Source organism: Callospermophilus lateralis, chromosome 1 (assembly GCF_048772815.1).
Source record: "Callospermophilus lateralis isolate mCalLat2 chromosome 1, mCalLat2.hap1, whole genome shotgun sequence".
Taxonomy (NCBI): domain Eukaryota; kingdom Metazoa; phylum Chordata; class Mammalia; order Rodentia; family Sciuridae; genus Callospermophilus; species Callospermophilus lateralis.
In genome coordinates this window covers 92,070,113-92,090,791 of record NC_135305.1, presented here as the reverse complement: position 1 = coordinate 92,090,791, position 20,679 = coordinate 92,070,113, and the positions used below count along the sequence as shown (strand labels likewise).

The window sequence follows — 20,679 nt, the reverse complement described above, 5'->3', positions numbered from 1 at the left end:
TTTATGTGAAGGTCAAGGAGAGTCCTTAAAGTTTTAGACTTTTATGTTTGTATAAGAAAACGCACTATATGAGACAGCTGGGTCAAATGGTGGTTCCATTTCAAGTTTTCTAAGGAATCTCCATACTGCTTTCCAGAGGGGTGGCACCAATTTGCAATCCCACCAGCAATGTATGATTATGCCTTTCTCCCCACATTCTCACCAACATTTACTTTTGTCTGTATTCTTGACAACTGTCATTCTGACTGGCGTGAGATGAAATCTTAGAGTAGTTCTGATTTGCATTCTCTAATTACTAGAGATGTTGAACATTTTTTTCATATATTTGTTGATCGAATATGTATCTTCTTCTGAGAAGTGTCTTTTCAGCTCCTTAGCCCATTTATTGATTGGGTTGTTTGTTTCTTTGGTGTTTTTTGAGTTCTTTATATATCCTGGAGATTAGTGCTCTGTCTGATGTGTGTGTATAGAAAAAATTTGCTCCCAGGATGTAGGCTCTCTCTTCACCTCATTGGTTGTTTCTTTTGCTGAGAAGAAGCTTTTTATTTTGAGCCCATCCCATTTATTAATTCTTGATTTTATTTCTTGTGCTATAGAAGTCTTGTTAAGGAAGTCGGGGCCTAATCCGACTTGATGAAGATTTGGGCCTATTTTTTCCTCTATTAGGCACAGGGTCTCTAGAGTAATTCCTAGGTCCTTAATCCACTTTGAGTTGAGTTTTGTGCTTGGTGAGAGATAGCTAAACTGTGGAAGCAACCTCGATGCCCTTCAATAGATGAATGTATAAAGAACCTGTGGTATATATACACAATGGAATATTACTCATCATTAAAAGATAATAAAATTATGGCATTTGCAGGTAAATGGATGGTGTTGGATAATATCATGCTAAACGAAGTAAGCCAATCCCAAAAAAAACAAAGGCCAAATGTTCTCTTTGATAAGTGGATGCTGATCCATACAGGGAGGGGGGAGGCATGGGAAAAGTGGAGGAACTTTTGGGCAAAGGGGAGGGAGAGGAGGGACGGTGTATGAGGGAAAGATGGTGGAATGAGATGGACATTATTTCCCTATGCACATATGGTATGACTCTACATTGTGTACAACCATAGAAATGTAAAGTTGTGCTGCAATTGTGTACAATGAATCAAAATGCATTCTGCTGTCATATATACTGATTTAAAATAAATAAATAAATTTTTTAAAAAAGAAAAGGCGCTAAGAAAATAAACATTAAAAAGAAAGAAAAGGCAATACGCTAGTGAAATGCAGATGGGTGGGTGGGAAGAGGTCCTGAGCAGGCAGGCCATGAGGTGACACTGTAGTGGGACTGTGAAACTGAAAGATATGAAACAGCAATTAAGTCTCACATGCACCACCTGCAGGACAGTGAAGGAGTCGCACAGCAGCAGAACTGCAACATCTGTGGTCCCAACACCAAATAGCCTTTGTCTCTAATTCCCCAGCCCTGAGACTCACAGAATTATCCAAACACTAATCCAAGAGCTATTTTATTCTTTTGGCAAAGTAACATTCTTTGGGAGTTTAATTCCTGGGAAATAAATAAAAATTACTTATTTAACTGAGGGTGATTGTTTTCATATCTTTTTTCAACAGCAGTTACCAACAAACTCCTCCAAATGACTTTATACTGTTTGGAAATAATCAATTCAGATCTAACCCAGTTAAGTGTATTAGAGAAGGGAATACACTGTGCAAATTTTTCATAGCATTTCTGGACAGGGAGGGCCTAAATGTAAACAGTGAAATAAAACCACCAAGGATCTTCCCTTTTTCATTGGAAGATGGGCACAATACAGTGACTGTATGATTGATGCCATTACTCTTTCTCTCACCTAACATCAGTTGCTTGTTGAAGCAATGGCTTAACATATTCAAATTACAAAATATTTTATTTACTAGATAATAATTAAAACACGAGAATGAGCCAGGGGATGACACAGCAAGAAGGCTCTAACTAGATGTGGGCCCCTCAAACTTGGACTTTGCAGCCATGGGACTGAAAAATAAATCTGTTTTCAGAGAGAGAGAGAGAGAGAGAGAGAGAGAGAGAAAGTGCCAGTGGATTTTCTCAATGCATGGAAATACATACACACATACACAGAGCAATATTAAAGGAAAATATTACACAAAATAGCATATATGTACTGATGATGACATAAAAACACATTTATGACATTGATAAAAGTGGAAAAATTGGGGGCAATTCAATAGTTGACCTCATCCTCTTTGGGTTGCTTAGGCTCTTTAAGCTTGAAATTTTTTTCTAGGTAAATATTAAATCTTTCCACATATATACATTTAAGATGAGTTCCTAAGAACATGAATGCTCAAGAGCAATAAGCAGGAGTTGATCAGGGAAATCTTCATTTGCATTTTTCCTGCCTTAAATGCCTGAAATATCTTGGGTATAATGTTGTGTGAATAAGGATTTTAGTATTTAACGTGACTTAAACATTCTTTTCCTTTTTTATTTTTATTTATTTATCTATTTATTTGGTTAGTCTCTATAAAACATTTGCTATTAGTGGCTGTTACTTTTCATTATTATCTACTGATTTTACTAACAAAGAAAAAATATGTCAAGGCTGCCATTGGTCTGCTCAAATCTTTTCTGTTATCTGATCATGAACTATACTACACTTAAACCAGGGACAATCCTTTTGGAAAGGAACACCAGGTGGTCCATCTTAACCTCAATCCTTTTAAGAGTACAGGGATTCTGACTTGTCAATCCATTGCTGACTACATCCTTTGATTTTCCCAACAGTGCTGTTGAAGTAGATAAGGTAATATTCCTCTAGTCATCAGAGATACTGAGACAAAGTATACTGTTAAAGCTACCTCTTCCCTGATATGCACAGTTAGAAACACTAAAACCTCACCATGCCACTGTAAGTGAAGTCTAAGACATTCAATCAGGAAAACACAGCTTTGCCTTATTTTGAAGTTAATCAAATCAGCAGGATAAACCTATGCAGCTGGCCTGCTCAGGCCTTCCAAGGCTACAGCTGCGGAATGCAAACTCACCCCGGGCCCAGCTGCGATTCAGCACCAGCCGCTGTCCAGTACAGTGTAAATCCTACCCCAGGGATGCTTCCAGCACTGACTGAGAATTCCCCGATAGAAGTCAGGCTTCCAGGAATCTCCCAGCTAGTTGAGATCCATGTCCTTCAGAGAGATTGAGTTGAGAAAACACTGGAGACAATTTCAAAGACAGTTACCTGCCATTTCCTCACTTTCCCTACCCCTCAATATCTTCTCTCCCCCACCGGAGAAAAGAACTTTATCACTCTCCTGACTGAGAATGGGAGCTACGTGGAGAATAGAGCCCATGTCCAATGTCACTGTGTCCAAATTATGAGTTTTACTGTATTTATAGAGTCCAACATGGAGAACAGATCTGATTCCTTTCCCTACTTTACTGGCACATTTCAGAACTACCACTAATATCACTAATATTTCAGGCTACAGAGGAAATTAGACATGCCTCCCTATGCCAGCAGAGTTCTTATCTATCCTCCTCCTGTAGAAGGGAGAACAATCCCATCCAGATTCGGAACCCTAGTTCCATGTCTGGTTTCCAAATCTGCAGGCACCACTGTGCAGACAACAGAGAAGGAGGTAAAGGAGTGGGGTGGGGAAGGAGTGTATTGTTCTCTTAACTTTTAACATGTTTTACGGGTTACTGACTGACCTGATACAGCTCATAAATTCTGCCTACACCTCAAAATCCTCTTGCTTACTCACTATCTCTGCCTAACACAGCTTATAAGTTTTATCCATCCTATTTGTTTTTCTTGTCTTCTCTAGCAGAATTGAATATTCTTTATTCCTACAGCAAACACACATTATAAGCAGAAAGATGGGTGGGGAAATAAGATAAAGGGCAGGGGAAGTGGCAGGAAAAGCAGGAGCCAGAACAGAGAGAGAGGCTGAGCCACAGCAATGAGGTGGAGTTTTGAGCAGAAAGTGGTGGGTGCCACTTTTATGACAATATCTCCTAGGAAGCCCTCCTTCCTAACCACCCTTCCTGCTTCCAGTCCCCTGGGAAGCATGCTTCGGGAATGATAAGGATGGAAATTTCTGCACATAGAAGGAGTCAAGCGAGAAAGGAGGAGCAGAGACCCATGAGGTCTTGCAGGCATTATAGATAACTGCTACATTGGAACACATGTATATGTCATATGATTTATTTTGACAAGGTAATCAAATCTTAGTTCCCTGAATAATAAGAATTAGAAGGGACTTGTCCAACTTGGGTCATGTGCTGGTCTCCTAGGACCCCCTTAACAAAGTACCACCATCTGGGTGACTGCAAACAACAACAACAACAAAAATACCACCTTATTGTCTCTGAGACCTGGAGGCTACAAATCCCAACCAGGATGCTAGCAGTGTTGGTTCCTCCAAGGGATCTGAGTGAGAATCTGCTCCATCCCTCTTCAGCTCCTGGTGATGGCCTGGCAATCAGTATTCCTTGGCTTCCCAGAATGTAGCTCCAATCTCTGCCTCCACCAACATGTGGCCTGCCCTGTATCTACATTTCCATGTCTCCTTCTCTTCTTCTTATAAGGACCAGTCAGCTGGGGTTAGGGGGCCATCCTATTCCAGATTGACCTCGTCTTAACCCCTTATATCTGCAATGACTCTATTTCCAAATAAGGTCATATTCCAAGGTACTGGGATTTAGGACTTCAACATATCTTTAGGGGAGAGGGGACAAAATTCAACCCATAATAGTCCACAATTGAGAAGTAAATATTTTTATTTTATTTATTTGGAGTCCTAATTCTTTAACACTCTGATGGTAGGAAGATTGCTTGAGTTTTTCCAAGTGTAAAGATTATGGTAGTGTAAGATTATGTAGATTTTATTTTATACATACTGTATATATGGGACAGTACCTTAACAGTATCTATCTCACAGTCTCTATCCTCTTGGGGATGGCAATTAAGGGCTTCTATATTGTCCTTTCTATATTTCTATATTGTAATTTATTATAATATTTGAGGTTTTAGAGGGGGTATCAGGGATCGAACTCAGGAGCACTCATCCACTGAGCCACATCCCCAGCCCTATTTTGTATTTTATTTAGAGGCCGGGTCTCACTGAGTTGTTTAGCGCCTCACTTTTGCTAAAGCTGGCTTTGAACTCACCATCCTCCTGCCTCAGCCTCCCAAGACTCTGAGATTATAGGTGTGTATGACCACACACCTGACAACATTTGAGTTTTTATAACAGGCATGTACTTCTTTGTCATCAGAAAGAACTATAAAGAGGCATTTTCAAGGGGCTTAACTTTCCCTCGGCAGTCCGTTTCTGCAGGAGATGTGGAAAAATAGCAGGAGACAGGAGTCTGTGATTTGTCTTAATTTAAGTCTTAAATTATCATTAAAGGAGGACTTCAGCTTTTCATGTTTACCTCAAAAAAAAAGAGACAGGATTTAAATACTGAGAGAGGCAGGTTTCCTGTTAGTCAAGACTAAAAGGAAATATTGACTTTTAGGGTTTCTAACCAAAGTAAGATTCCCAATAAAACACAGACCAACCAATTCATTTTGAATTTTAGATAAGCAACTGATAAACTTTTTAGTATAACTATGTCCCCCAACAACTGCATGAGACATACATATACTAAATGTTATTCATACTTTGCCAGAAATTAAAATTTAACAGAGCATCCTATACTTTTATTTACTAAATCTAACAAAGCTATTCCAAACATACCAGTAGATAAGCTTTTTCAAAAAAATTAGACCACAGGAGGGATTTGTCCCAGAGGGCACTTACAAAAGGAACAATAAGAAGTCATAGCTGACTACATTTTTCTCCTGTGGTTTTTGCACCAGCCATAGAAATGTGACTTAAATGAATCCTATTGCTATCAACACTCCAAGTCAGGGGTTCTGGACTGCACACTAGTTGCAGGGGCTATTCATTAGTCTATTTGCTGTTGCTTATAACACAATTCCACAGATTTAGTAAGTTAAAAAGAAAGAAGATTATTTTGGCTCGTGGTTCTGGAGATCCAAGATTAAGAGGTTGTATCCGATGTCGTTCTTCTTGCAGAGATTCCTGAGGGAGTGTGGGGCATCCCCTGGTGAGAGACAGAGAACACATGATCTCTCCTTTTCTTATAAAACAAACAGTATCCCATCACACAGCTCCACCCTAATGACCTTATCTAATCACCTTTTAAAAATCCCACTTCTAAGCCCCATAGCCTGATGACGTTTCTGTTCTCTTAATACCCAGCTCTGGGGATTCAACCCCAATATGAGTTTCAGAGGGGAGAAACCATATTCAAACCATAGAGGGGTCTATAAACCTCCCGAAATTACAGGCCATACTGGCTTCAGGTGCATCTTTATGGGGATATAAACCATCATTCAATTCCCAAAAGTGTCTGAGGCTGCCAGGATGGGCAGGGGCACCATCTAATTGACTAACGGCACAGTTTAAAACCAGCACAGGCATTTTTTCAGGGGTCTTGGGTACTATTTTTTTCAGGGCAATTACCTTTCTGGCAATCATCTGATGATCTAAACTGAAAAATGAGGGAATCTCAGAAAATTTAAGAGTGGGAAGTTTCCCTGTCAATGAAGCATCCCTCTCAGAAAGACTCCTTATGTTCCATGTGTTTCACAGGAACTGACTGAAAGCCAGTTAGTTCTTGGGTGACGCTGATCATTGTGAACTCTCAGGTGAAGGTCAGAGTTGAGTCATCTGCCTCAGAAGCCAAAGGCTCTTAAAGACAGAAAGATAGCCACGCAACAATGCTCAGGACATAGATAGACTTACTACCTGTAGAAAAACAAGTGGCCATTTGGATAATTTCTAATTGATGATTATTTTTCTTTAGAATTCCTTCTCCAGTTTGCCAATGGCAATTACCAATGAGCTTGACTGGCCCCAACGCTCTGGTGTTACTGGATTTCTGGACTCCACAAGCAGGTATGGTGTTGGACACTCTCGGACACTTCAGTATATCACTGTATGAAAGAAAACAGGAGGGGGGCTCACCACCAAGATGTTGAAACCAGAATTATTAATGAGTTGCCTGTAGAATATGAATGACATGCAATGCAATCTACCACTGGCATCGAGGCCATCACTCATGCAGTGGGATGGAACAGACAATTATGTTAGTGCTGGTGAGAAGGGACTGTTCCTGCCATGGGAGAGGGGGGGACCTGTGGTTTACTACTAATGGAAAATACGCAAAAGACATCACTGATTTTGATTATATTTACAAAGGTAATGGCTAAAATTAATTTGCAAGACTCAAGGTCCTGGAATCATCCTGATTTTAATGTTCTGGGTTTGTGAACAGACTGCACCTGATATATAGTCTGAATGCAAGCAGCACTTCAAGGCTGTGTGCTATGGGTAGGAGACTGTACCTATCTGCAATGCTTGACTGGGCCTGTGTGGACCCCCCAGGGCCTGGCTGTGCTCCCCAGGGCCTGAGCCCAGCAGGCACACCTGAGATGCTAGGGAGACTTTGCAAGTGTCCCAACATGGTAGAAAGTCACAGGGTGAGAGGAATATCTCTCTCAACTATGTATAAAAACTAAAAGGTAAAAGGAATACAGCATATGAATGGCTTCCTGTGTAAAACAGAAGAAAGGACAGAACATTGCTTTTAGGTCTTCAGCAGGACAGAACCTGCCCTCTCTGACAGAGGTAGCTACACCTGAGAGAGAGGAAGCCATGGAAATTGTAGCAAGTGTGCCTGGGGCCTGACACCCCAATCTGTAAAGAGGTGGAACACCCAAAGGACAAGCATTTAGAGTGTCAACATACAATTGTCTTGTTTAACAAAGGACATTGCAAATGGTAAATAATCTTGTGGTTTATTACTTTACTCATGCACTTTAAAATACTAATACTTATCACAAAAGCAGGCACAGGGCACAGATGCATAGGTATTTTGAAGGTGAATAAAGTTTGTCCTGCCTCTACAGTCAATTATGATCAAGTAAGGCAGACATGACAATGTACTGATAATGATAATGTAAGTTAGGTGTGTCAAAGGCGGGTCTCACACAAAATGGCTCCATAGGGAAGGCACTCACTGAAGTGATCACCAGCCCTCTCCTTTTGGGGTATAAGAGAAGGGGCCCAAACCCCAAAGTGTCTAGGAGACTTGAGTAATGAAAGGTAGCAAAGAAAAAGCCGGAAAAGATAACACATCTTCGAGAAAACATACCCATAATTCTACAGGAATCATCTGTGGATATAAGGAAAGCAGAGGAGATGTGTTTTCAAGTTTAGGTCCCGTTTTCAAACTTAACCAAAAACCTAGTTCTTGTCATTAGTGGAAAAAACACTAATGATACCAAGAATAGGGACAGTATGAAGTAAAGTTGGTTAAAAATAAAAAGTGACTATATGCCAAGCCCTGTACTGGGTGTCCTGTAGAGAGGGTGTCATTCAGTCACCTTGTGAGTAAGTGGTATTATTTTTTTTTGTAGTTTTGCCATGAAGTTTAAGTCAACAGATTAAGAAACTTCACTAAGTCGTGTGATTAATTAGAAGTGGTAGGATGTGTCATCATGGAACTTGGGTCAACTGTAACAAGGACAGTGACGTGATGGGTGAGGGCCCTCCTACCCACAGCCTACAGCCTTTAAGTGCTGCTTGCATTCAGAGTACAGAAATGTGCCTCCCTCTAGTCTTTGTCCCTTAGATATGGGACATAACTGTCCAGTTATCCATTATCCATTTATCCATTTATTAAAATATCTGGAAGTTTCTCTAATCAAGGCTTTTATGATAATAGCAGAATTTTAAATGAGAAGAACACAGTTTCCTGATGTTTCAGTGGAAGCTTAAATTTACACATGAATCCTATAAATCTTGGCCACCTTTTTGACCTCGTGAAGAAAATCCAGTCTGAATTTTAACATTAATGATCAAGTAGTTTACATCTTGACCGGAATCATTCAAAGAATGCAAAAGGTAGGATGAGAACTCGTTTCCTCCTCTGCTTCCACATACAGCTCACACATACCAGTAGCTGTCCTGCCTCTCCTAAATCTAATCTTCCCCCAAATTCTATCCAAACTTAGCTCCTGCACCCAAGCAGACTCTGTAAAGTGGTTTTTCATTTTTACTGGGAGACAAGAGGGAGACCAGCCTCCTTTCTGCATCTGTGCCTCTATCTTGTCACTTGGATTTGCTCCCTGGCCAGAGAAAAATCCCTTTAGCTCTCCACTCCTTCACCACCTTCCACCTCCATCCTGATCAGAGCCCTTTGGGCAGCACGATCTTCTTTAGAAGCAAGAAGGAAAAGCTGCTTTGTAACTCTTATAATCATTATGCAGAGAAATTCTGACCCTGTCAGTCCACTTTCTACTGTAATAACAGAATACCACAGATGGAATCATTTATTTTTTTAATATTTATTTTTTAGTTGTAGTTGGACACAATATCTTTATTTTATTAAATTATTTTATGTGGTGCTGAGGATCGAACCCAGGCCTCAAAGATGCTAGGCGAGCACTCTACCGCTGAGCCACAATCCCAGCCCCTGGAATTGTTTATTTTATTTTATTTTATTTATTTTTTATTTATTTTTTTAATTTTATTTTTTTATTGGTTATTCAAAACATTACAAAGATTGCAGAATCACATCAGTTACACATGGAATTGTTTATTTTAAAAAGAAGAAATTTATTTCTCACAGTTCTGGAGGCTGGGAAGTGTGATATCAAGGTACTGGCATCTGATGAGTACCTTCTTGCTGAATCCTCACATGTAAGTGAGCATCAGGTGCCTACAGCAGGACAGCCTATTAGCCCAGGTCTTTCTTCCTCTTCTTATAAAGCCACTAATGCCATCATAGGATCCCACCGTGCCGCAGTCCGGCTGCAGCAAAGTACGGGGGGGGGGGGGGGGGGGGGGCGGTGGTGACAAACAACTTGTGTAGATTGATACAGCAGGAGTGGGAGCCGTTTATTGTAGGACAGGAGGGGGTATATATACATTCCACACAGCTTATATTAATTAACATACACTAGATACAGCAGTCAACCCATAAGGAATCTCCACACTTAATGGCTCGCTGGCGTTACTTCACAAACCACTCCCTCTGGCAAAATGCCAGGCATCTTGACTTGTTTATAGACCCTAACACCACCCTCATGACCTCATCACTCCTCCATTATGTCCCCAAGTTCCACCCCCAAATACCATCAACACATGAATTTGGTGATTAAGTTCCTAACATATGAACTTTTGAGAGAGACATTCAAACCACAGCACTGTCTCGCGAAGGAGGTGGCCCTCTAAGTGTGGCCTATGTGAAAATCCTCTGTTCCGAGATAATCTGTGTTGACTGAGCGCCGTTTCATATTAAGTATGTTACTCAGTCTGTTTATGCAACTTGCTCTGGTTGACTCTAAGGATTTCCCTATCTGCTGTACTTCTAAGGTGTCGAGCACACCACAGCTAGTTGTTCACCTTCCTGGAGCTTTTCTCTCTATGGGTCTGTTGGGCCCTGAGCTATATTTTTGCCAGCTGTTTCTGTGGTCTAGGCCTGTGTTCTCTGCCACTCGGCTAGAATGGAGAAGACTATATTCAACTTCTTTTGGTAGAAAAGGAAATTCTCTATTTGGAGTATGACTTGCAATGATTCCCTGTTAAGCAGAAGCACAGGTGCTATGGCATTCCCTGCATGTCACCATGCAACATGTCCTCAGAGGAGTCATACTAGTAAGCCTTCTCACACACCATCATGTGACTTGTACCTATAGATAGCATATGCTAGGTCAATCTCTTTATTAAAGTAATAAAAAACTATAAGGTATATCAAAATATCAGAGAGAGACTAGCACATGATAGAGGTCCTGTTCTTGGGAAATCAGGAAAATGAAAATCCAGACCTAGGAACAGCACTTGCGAGGCATGTGCTCAGCCTCCACTGGCATTTTGGGCAAATGTCCCTTGAGTCCAGATGCTTCTTGACACAATGTCTCATGGATTTCTCTATCCAACTGGACCTCTAGAATGTGCTTCCTGTGATCCGGGACCAGCCTCCTGGCGTAAGCATGAGCAATGATCATCGGAAAATGCACCCCAAGCCGGGTGCAGTGGCACATGCCTATAATCCTAGAGGCTCAGGAGGCTGAGGCAGAAGGATCAAGAGTTCAAAGCCAGCCTCAGCAAAAGCAAGGCGCTAAGCAACTCAGTAAGACCCTGTCTCTAAATAAAATACAAAAATAAGGCCGGGGATTATGCTCAGTGGGTAAGTGCCCCTGAGTTCAATCCCTGGTACTCCCCTCCCTGAAAAAGAAGAAGGCACTTCATGAAAGCCCAAAGATGCAGTTTGGGAGAGAAAATGATTCTTTTTCTTCCCTTCTTCCACTATACTCTTCATTCTCTCAAAATTAATCTCTTGCATGAGACGAGAATAACACTAATTGAAATTATGTGCATTCATCGAAAGACAAACATGATTCCTTGGCTTTACAAACTTTAGTTCCTTCATCTGAATAAACATTAACAAAACCTGTGCTTGACTCTTCAGAAAATTCAATAAGTAATATCCCTTAAAACAATGTGTTTTTGTGTTTTTCCAATAGGAAATTGAGGAATTGAGTAGGTCAAAGCAGAAAAAAAAAAAAACATGCCCCATTGGGGTTGGGGGAGTTTGACAATAGAGAAGAGAACTATAACTGTACATGGGAGGAAAAATGTATTTTTAAAAGGTTAAAAATAGTACTTCACATTCAGGTCACTTTCAAAAGCAATTCATGTAACAGGAAAATTGTTCTTAAGTAGCCAAGTTCTAATACCACTGGCAGAAGGTTGAGAAACAATACCAAAACTTCAATAAGAAAGGAGAGACTCCTCACTTGAAAGTAGTATCTAAAATTCCAAGCTCCATAGTGGAGTGGGAGGAAGGAAGTCTGTACTTACAGATATGAGGAAACTCGTTCTATGTGATCTTGGGTGGAACATTTGGCATCCCTTGATCTTATGCATATGGTGAAATTGAGGTGGGCCAACTGATCTTTGAAGTTCCCTCCAATGTTCAAGTTTACTGGTTACAGAATGATGTAACCCTACTTTGTGATGCTATTTGGTTGTGTTAATCGGCTTTTCATTACTTTGAAAACACCTGAGCAAACAAACAAACAAACTTGTCTCATGGTTTCAGAGGTCTCAGTTCGTGGTCAGTAGGCTCCATTGCTTTGGTCCGAGGGGAGGCAGAACATCATGGTGGTGGAAGGGCATGGTAAAGGAAAGCTTCTCAGCTCATGGAAGCCAGAAAATAGAGAGAGACAGTGAGAGAGAGAGAGAAGAGGGAGAGAGAGAAGAGGTCCCAGGGAGAAAATATAGTCCCCAAGAGTATGCCCCTCCGTGCCTTACTTCCTCCAGCCACACCCCACCTGACTACAGTTTTACCACCTCCCATAGTCCATTAAAATTATACATCCATCAATGGGATTAATTAAAATCAGCATACTAGAGGGACACAGCCACATCAATGTTTATAGCAGCTCAATTCACAGTAGCTAAACTCTGGAACCAATCTAGATGCCCTTCAAAAGAAGAATGGATAAAGAAAATGTGGTTTATATACACAATGGAATATTACTCAGTCTTAAAGAATGCAATTATGGCATTTGCAGATAAATGATAAGGTTAGAGCCCTCATGATTCAATCAGTCCCCAAAAGTCCCACCTCTGGACATTGCTGCATTGAGGAACAAGACTTCAACACATGAGCTTCCCAGGGACATTCCAGTATTCAAACCCTATAACATTGATTCAGCAGCACTGGAGAAATTCTTGGGGAGAGAAGCCCCTGCAATTCTCTCCTTACCAAACATGCCTTTCTTCACCCCTTAACCAGCCTGTCCTTTGAGACAAAGCAGACTAATTTCTCGGCGCAGAGCCTGAAGCCTTCTGAGCCGCACGTGGCCAAAGCACAGTCAGTGTGCAATAAAGGATGGGCTCATGCACAGGGAACCCCCACTGTGTGATGTTGGGTGTCTGACCAGCTAGTGAATAAAAGTGTCCTTTCATGATTATTATTATTTGTTTTTATTATTGTTGCCCCTTGTGTATGATATTTCATCCCAGAGAGGAAAACAGGTGTGCCCAAATCCTTGACAAAAATAGCTACCTGAACCAACCACATCTAATCTGAGCACTTATGGCTTATCTAATCCCCTTCCTCAGAAAGCAGGGCCTCCGGTGAGTCGTCAGTAGAGATCTGCAGGCCAGGGCTAAATGGCCAACAGGTTCTGGAGAGCATTGTGTTACACAAAATAAGCCAGACTCGGGGGGGGGGGGGGGAGGAAGAACTATATGTTTTCTCTAACATGTGGAAATTAACAAGGGAAAAGGGGAAAAAATAAAAAGATAAAGGACATTATGAAAGTAGAAGGAAGACCATTAGGGTACAGAAAGGGCATCAGGGGAGGGAAAGGGGAGTTACTAGGGAGTGAAATCAATAAAATAATGTTATATGCATGTCCCAATATCCCACAAGGAAATACACCATTCTGTAATATGTACCAATAAAAAAAAAAAGATAGGTTCTTTAAAGTTGGAGTGTTGAGGGGATAGGGTGGCAATCAGAGCTTTAAAAAAAGAAAAGGTTGAAGTTAGCCATAAAAAGTCACAAAAGTCAAAAGAAAAGCAGTTACCATGTCAAGCTGGAAAGGTTAGAGTGAGATCAACAAGTTGATACATGTGAATGCAAACCAGATGGAATTTTCTAGATTAAATGTTATATTGGGCCAGAGACATGGCAAACACTTAGAAAGCAAAAGACAGAGCCATTGTTATAAGCGGCACAATAAAACTATCTAAGGACATTTAACACGTCTTTGATGAGAGGTGTCCTAGATTCTGAATGTAAAAGGTTATCTATTCTCTCCCACCCAGTAGATGTTATATGAGAGAACAATTTTGAAAAGCAATGTATTCACTCCAAACCGAATCACTTGGGGCATTCAAACAAGAAAATTGGAGAGTAGGGATTTGCTGCTAAGATTTTTAACCCAATTTCATATTATTTTTTTTTAAAAAAGACATGTAAGTACTAAACACTAATGAGTTTAATAACCTTATTAAATCTATTATTCACAAATTGCATATGACATAATTGCAAATGATTAGCCCTATCATAATTATACTTTGCCAACAAATGATTAATCAGAGAGGTGATCATCTGAAGCTGGGAGCAAACTGACTGGAGTGGGATAGAATCCATCTGTTTTTCAACTGTGATTCACGTACCTCTGGTGGGTGGTCCCTAAGGACTTTTCAGGGGGCCCACAAGGTAAAATTGTTTGCACAACAATACTAAAATCTCATTTTTCTTTTCACCATGTAATCATATTAGTTAGATTTCATCACTGAGACAAAATACCTAGGGGGGGGCAACTTAAGGGAGGAAAGATTTATTTTGGCTCATGGTTTCAGAGGTTTTAGTCCATGGTCAGCGGGCTCCATTGCTTTCGGCTGAGGAGAGGCAGAACATTATGGCAGTAGGGTATGACAGAAGAAAGCTGCTCACCTCATGGCATTTAGAAAGCAGAGAGAGAGGAAGGGGCTGGGGATAAGATATAGTCTCCAAAGGCACCTCCTCCCTTCAGCTAGGTCCCACCTCCTACATTTTCCATAGCTTCCCAATAATCCATTCAAATTATTAATCCATCAATGAGCTAATCCATTTATGAAATTAAGAGTCCCCACAATCCAAACATTTCCTGAAAGCCCCACTTCAGAACACTGCTGCATCAGAGACCGGATCTTCAACACATGGCCTTTGGGGGACATTCAAGATTCAAACCAATGGTAGCCCTTTGTATTAAAGGTATAAAATCAATGGTAGGTAAAACTGCCAACATGCTAGCATGCACCAAAGCACTAGCACAAACTACATTAGTTGGTATGTTCTTCAGCTTCTCAACTCTCAGTTTGAAACAAGAGATAAGCATCATTTCTCAAAAACGCCACCTATGTGGGACCGCAAATTGGTGCAACCACTCTGGAAAGTAGTATGGAGATTCCTTGGAAAACTGGGAATGGAACCACCATTTGACCCAGATATCCAACTCAGTTTATACCCAAAGGACTTAAAATCAGCATACTAGAGTGACGCAGCCACATCAATATTTATAGCAGCTCAATTCACAAGAGTTAAACTATGGAACCAATCCAGATGTCCTTCAACAGAAGAATGAATAAAGAAAATGTGGTTTATATACACAATGGAATATTACTCAGTCTTAAAGAATGAAATTATGGCATTTGCAGATAAATGGACAAAGTTGGAGAATATCATGGTAAGCCAAATAAGCTGATCCCCAAAAAAACAAAGGCCAAATGCTCTCTCTGACATGCAGATGCTGATCCATAATTTGGGGGCAGGTAGCTAGGGAAGAATGGAGGAACTTTGGATTGTGCAGAGGACGGGAGGGAAGGACAATGGAATGAGATGAACATTATTACCCTATGTACATGTATGATTGCACAAATGCTATGGCTCTGCATTATGTACAGCCAGAGAAATGAGAAGTTGTGTTCCATTTGTGTACAGTGAGTTAAAATGCATTCTGCTGTCATGTATAACTAATGAGAAAAAATTTTTTTAAAGTTTTTAATGCCACAGAGCAGCAAAAAATATTAATTTTATTAAGCTGGATAAATAGTTTTTAATCATTTAGTCCAATAACATGCAAAATATGCAAAAAGCACTTCTGCTGCATAACAAAACATTAACAAGGTATGATGTCTCTCTTAAGGAAAAGTATTTCTGTAGGTGAGTTGAAAACTGAATCAGTTTTTCATAGAAAGTTATTTATTTATTTCAAAAATTTGAAAATTTTTATTTTCAAATAAAAGCTATTTATTTGCTATGAAACAAACTATGGTTTTTCAGATATATATAAGATGTTTGATCTAAAATGAATGAAATAAGTTCGTTTCAAGGAAAATAAGTGAAAACATTGGTGTTAATGATAAAATTTGGCTTTCAAAGGAAAATCTGGAGTTTTTTGCTTTTTTGTTTGGAAGGGTTGTTTCATTTTGTCATATGACGTTTTTGAGACAGAATGTCTCTATGTTACCCATGTTGGTCTTAAGATCCTGTAGGCTCAAATGATCTTCCCATCTCAGCCTCAGAAGCAGCTGGTACTGTAAGTGTGCACCATGACTTCCAGCTTCAAAGAAAAAAATTGAGTTTTAGAAAATGTGTGTCTTCTACTAAGAATTTGACAGCTTCCTAATACTCACTGAAATTTTCATTTTCTAATGAAATATGTAGCAATAGGAACAAATGTAATTTTTCAATATTGTATCATGAGATCTATAAATATTTGGAATATCTGCATAACAGATTTTTTTCTAAATGACAAGCATATGATAAAATCATATATGGTAAAAGAGCCACTAAAAATTCAAGATAGACCATGCATTTTAATGTAACCAGGTGTAAAATGTTCATTGATACAATTTCAGAGTATATGTTGCAATTAATCAATCTTCAAGAAACTACTACTGATTGAGTTTGGGTATAGTTTGGGTATAATCAAAGAAGATTATCCCATAATTATCTCCAAAAGCTACATGTATGTGTAAGGCCAGAATTTCTTTACATACTTCCACCAAAATGACATATCACAATGACTAAATACAAAAGTAGGTAAATCCAGCTGTCTTCTATTAAGATATCTACCTTTTTCAGAAAAAAAAGTCATGCTTACATGGAATAGAGTCATTATTATTTAAAATTGATTACTAATGAAATATCCATTCAAATTTGCTCATTTTAACTTCTAATATAATAGATGTCAATAGGTCTAACTCACATAAATAAAACCTCTCCAGGGTCCTCAACAATTTTAATAATGATTCTGAATTCAAAAATTTGCCGCCTCTGTTCTAAGGAGTGACTAAGGACAGAATCTGGGGGATGCCAACATTCAGAGATCTGGGAAGAGAAGATTGAGAAGGGACAGTCTTAAAAGTATAAAGAAAACTAAAATGGCTTAGGGTGATCGGGGACGAAGTGAAGCAAGTATTTCCAAAGGAGAAGTTACATCAGCCTGATGCTGCCAGAAGCAGAGGAAGGCAAGAGCTGAGAAAGACCAGTGGTGACCATGGAGACACTTAGCCCAGAAACCTGTCAGTGGGGTGGCGATGGAAGCCTAGTTGGAGAGAAGGTTCAGGAGGTGATGCAGTGAGTGCAGGTGGGCACGGACAACTCTTCCAAAGAGTTTTGCTATCAGAGGAAAGCTGGAGGAGAATAACAGATCAGGAAGAGTTTATTTTTAGATGAGAAATCCTACAACATACTATGGTGATGAGATGTTCCCAGAGAGAGAGAGAGAGAGAAAAGAGATTGTGGAGAGGAATGAGATCCTTGAGAAGACAAGAAAGGATGGCATCCTCCACTCATGGGCAGGACCCTCTATAGATTCCGTGGCTCCTGAAAAACAAGAGTCTCCCTCCCAAACAATATCAAATGACTTCCCCTTGCTTCCACTTATTTTTGACTTCTTCTTGCTTCTAGCTATTTTACATTTTTATATTTTTAATTACTCAGATTATGAATATATTTTAATTTCACAAAAGTACGGATGTATTTGTTAAAAGTCCCCCCCCCCCCGTTTCACAGTTCAGCATGATCCCACCCAGACCCTTTCTAGGTATTTCCATGCGTGTATTAGTACTTGGTGAAATAAACACTTTGTTGGGATTCTCCAACAAGTTAAACATCATGCATAACATAGTAAAAGTTATGCTTTGTTTCAACATTGCCTCTTAGAGCACTTTCCATTCTTGTTTTATGCTACACAGTATTTTGTAGTGTGTTTTGGGGGTTTTTTTGTTTGTTTTTTTTTCCTTTCCCCTGTCAGGGACATTGAACTTATTTCCAAAGTCTCAATATTCCCAACAACACAACAATGAATATTCTGTACTATATCTTTATGAATATGTATAAGGATTTCTTTGGGAAAAGAATTGTTGAATCAATATATATATATTCTTAATTTTTTAAAAGTCTTCCAAATGGACAATACAAATTTATATTCTCACAATTAGTGTGTGAGAATACTTGTCTCATCCCATCCTGGCCAATACTAAATATTGTCCATCTTTTTAAATTTTTTCCACTTTAACAATATTTTACCATTTTGAGTTAAGCATCTCTTCACAAGCATCTATCCTCATTTTTGTTCTATCTAGTTACCCTCTGCTGTGGGTCACAAAACATGGATAAGGGATCAGTCTCTCTAGACAATCTCTTCCTACTAACCCCCATTGGACTATCTGATCTCCCCCCTCACTTATCACGGTCATTTATGCTGAGGGACCTGCCCTTCCAGCATCGACTGTGGGGAGCTTGAGGAAGCAGAGAAATCCCTCCGGAGACAGTTTCAGAGGACTGTTTCTGCTTTATTGTGCAGCAAAATATAGCTTTCAGGGTGGGTGTATGTCAATTTACACATAATAGTCATGATAGGCCAGAGGTGATACACAACATATCACATGACGGGAGTCCAGACACCAAGAGTTCAGAAACTGCCATGAAGGCGGACCTTGTACCAATAGGGAATAAATTTCTGTCAAAGGAGCAAGGAAATCACACTTACCAGTGTTCTGACAGCACTTCGTCCCCAAACATAGCATTCTGTGTTAGGACTTCTCTGCTGTACAATGAGCAAGATGATAAGCATTCCTCCATGAGGGTCCAGAATCAGGTCCTCCAAACATTTACTCACTATCTTCCATTCCACCTGCCCTGCAGCCAGACTGTGATCAGGTGACTTCATTTTGTAGCCTAAGAACCAGCACAACATGTAGCACACAGCAGGTATGCCATAACAGAACTGCTGAACCAGTTCATTATATGATTTTACATTTTAGAATGCTTTACAACCCACAAACCTCCTTCATATACATTTTCTCAAATTGCCCAAATCAAATCAGATTTGCCGGAACTAACATTTCATGGGAAACGGTAGGGACGAGGAAAAGGAGTATAAACAGCATGAATTGAATCTCCAGCTGCATAATGTTATATGTGTAAAAGTAAATCAGCATAACAAACTCTTGGACTTTTAAGTGTGTCCTATAATCATTGTTCTATAAGAAATTAGCAAAATTCATTAAAATAGTAAATCACATAATCAATATTAAAATATTCTGCCGCAGTCCAGCTGCAGCAAAATAACCGGGGGGTGACGAGCAACTTGTGTAGATTGATACAGCAGGAGTGGGAGCCCTTTATTGTAGGACAGGAGGGGTATATATACATTACACACAGCTTGTCTTAATTAACATAAACTAGATACAGCAGTCAACCAATAAGGAATCTCCACACTTAATGGCTCGCTGGCGTTACTTCACAAACCACTCCCTCTGGCAAAATGCCAGGCGCCATCTTGACTTGTTTACAGATCCTAACAATATTCATCTTATAATCAACAAATTGGAAAAAAATTAATTTAAAAGAAAATTATTAACTCAGTAGCCAAGCAGAAAAAATAAAACAAAAGGAAGTTTTGCTAGAAGTAAGTTTGATCAATAATAGATAAATTCAAGCCTCCACGTGAACTTTTTTGTACAGAATGATGTGATTTTTGTAACCTAAGTTGATATAAGCAAATGAACACTCTCCAAATTTCTTTAGTAGAATTCTTATAACCAACAGGACATGATACTTTAGAACATCTCAATTTTCAAATAAAGATCACAGAGATAATCCATCAATTTTCTTCCAAAAGTATTCTGTCAGATACCAGTTCCACCAAATGTTAAAAGGTATTATGCACATTTTCTAAAAGATTCATTAAGTAAAATAAGTTTTGGAAATGCTAATTTAAATAAAGGGAAACAAGTTTATTCAGTGTAAGGCTTATCAGAGCTTTTACATGCCAAAAAACTTTGTATATCAAAAAAAAAAAAAAAGGGAGGGAGATATAACATTGTCTTAGTCCATTTTGCTGCTATTATTAAATATTTCCTAAACTGATTTGACTGCAGAACTATGTGAACTCCGTATTTGTGTTTTATGAAAAAGACAGATCTTCAGAAATTGTTGCTTCACAGCACATCCTTTGGGAAATGCTGTTTGATTATTAAAATGATCGTCTATGTCACAGCTGATCTTTTCAAATTTATAAGCATCCGTTGCCTCTTAGTTTTTTCCCACTGTCATGTTCACCCTCATCCACTGGCCTAGAATCAAATCCCGAGCTGGTTAAGGGTCAGGATGGAGAGAGTTAAAATGGCTCCGCCCTCAGAGAACAGGAGAGGAAGCTGTCTTAATGAGAGGCTAACCTAACAGGTAGGCAGCTAGTCTAAGTCCAGCAGCTCATGAATTATTGAACACAGTGCCCATGAAGTCTATTTCCCCATTCAGTTTTCCTGCTCCAAATTCAAAATTTATCACGCTGTCCTGCTAATCTTTGCGTGTCTGAACTCCCAAGACCTCCTCAAAACAGTCATCCTCACCCTGTGAAATTAGCACACTGCTGGTCTCTCGGAATACACAAGTCACGATCTGCATGTTTATCATTCTCAGAGGCTGAATCTTGGTTGTCCTGTGATGCAGTGAGTTAGGAGTTACACAGGGCTCTCTGGCTACTAACAAAGGACTAGAAGAAAATTTGAAAGGCCTTT

General features: G+C 39.6%; 1 protein-coding gene across 2 annotated transcripts in view; it reads left to right on the top strand.

Moving 5' to 3' along the window:
- Aoah (acyloxyacyl hydrolase) overlaps positions 1-20,679 on the top strand; it is a 203,312-nt gene that overhangs the window by 117,913 nt on the left and 64,720 nt on the right. For both annotated transcript variants that reach the window (XM_076864004.2, XM_076864014.2), the window contains one exon: positions 6,887-6,978. In XM_076864004.2, coding sequence (XP_076720119.1) covers positions 6,887-6,978 — 92 coding nt within the window. The remainder of the gene's footprint in view (positions 1-6,886; positions 6,979-20,679) is intronic.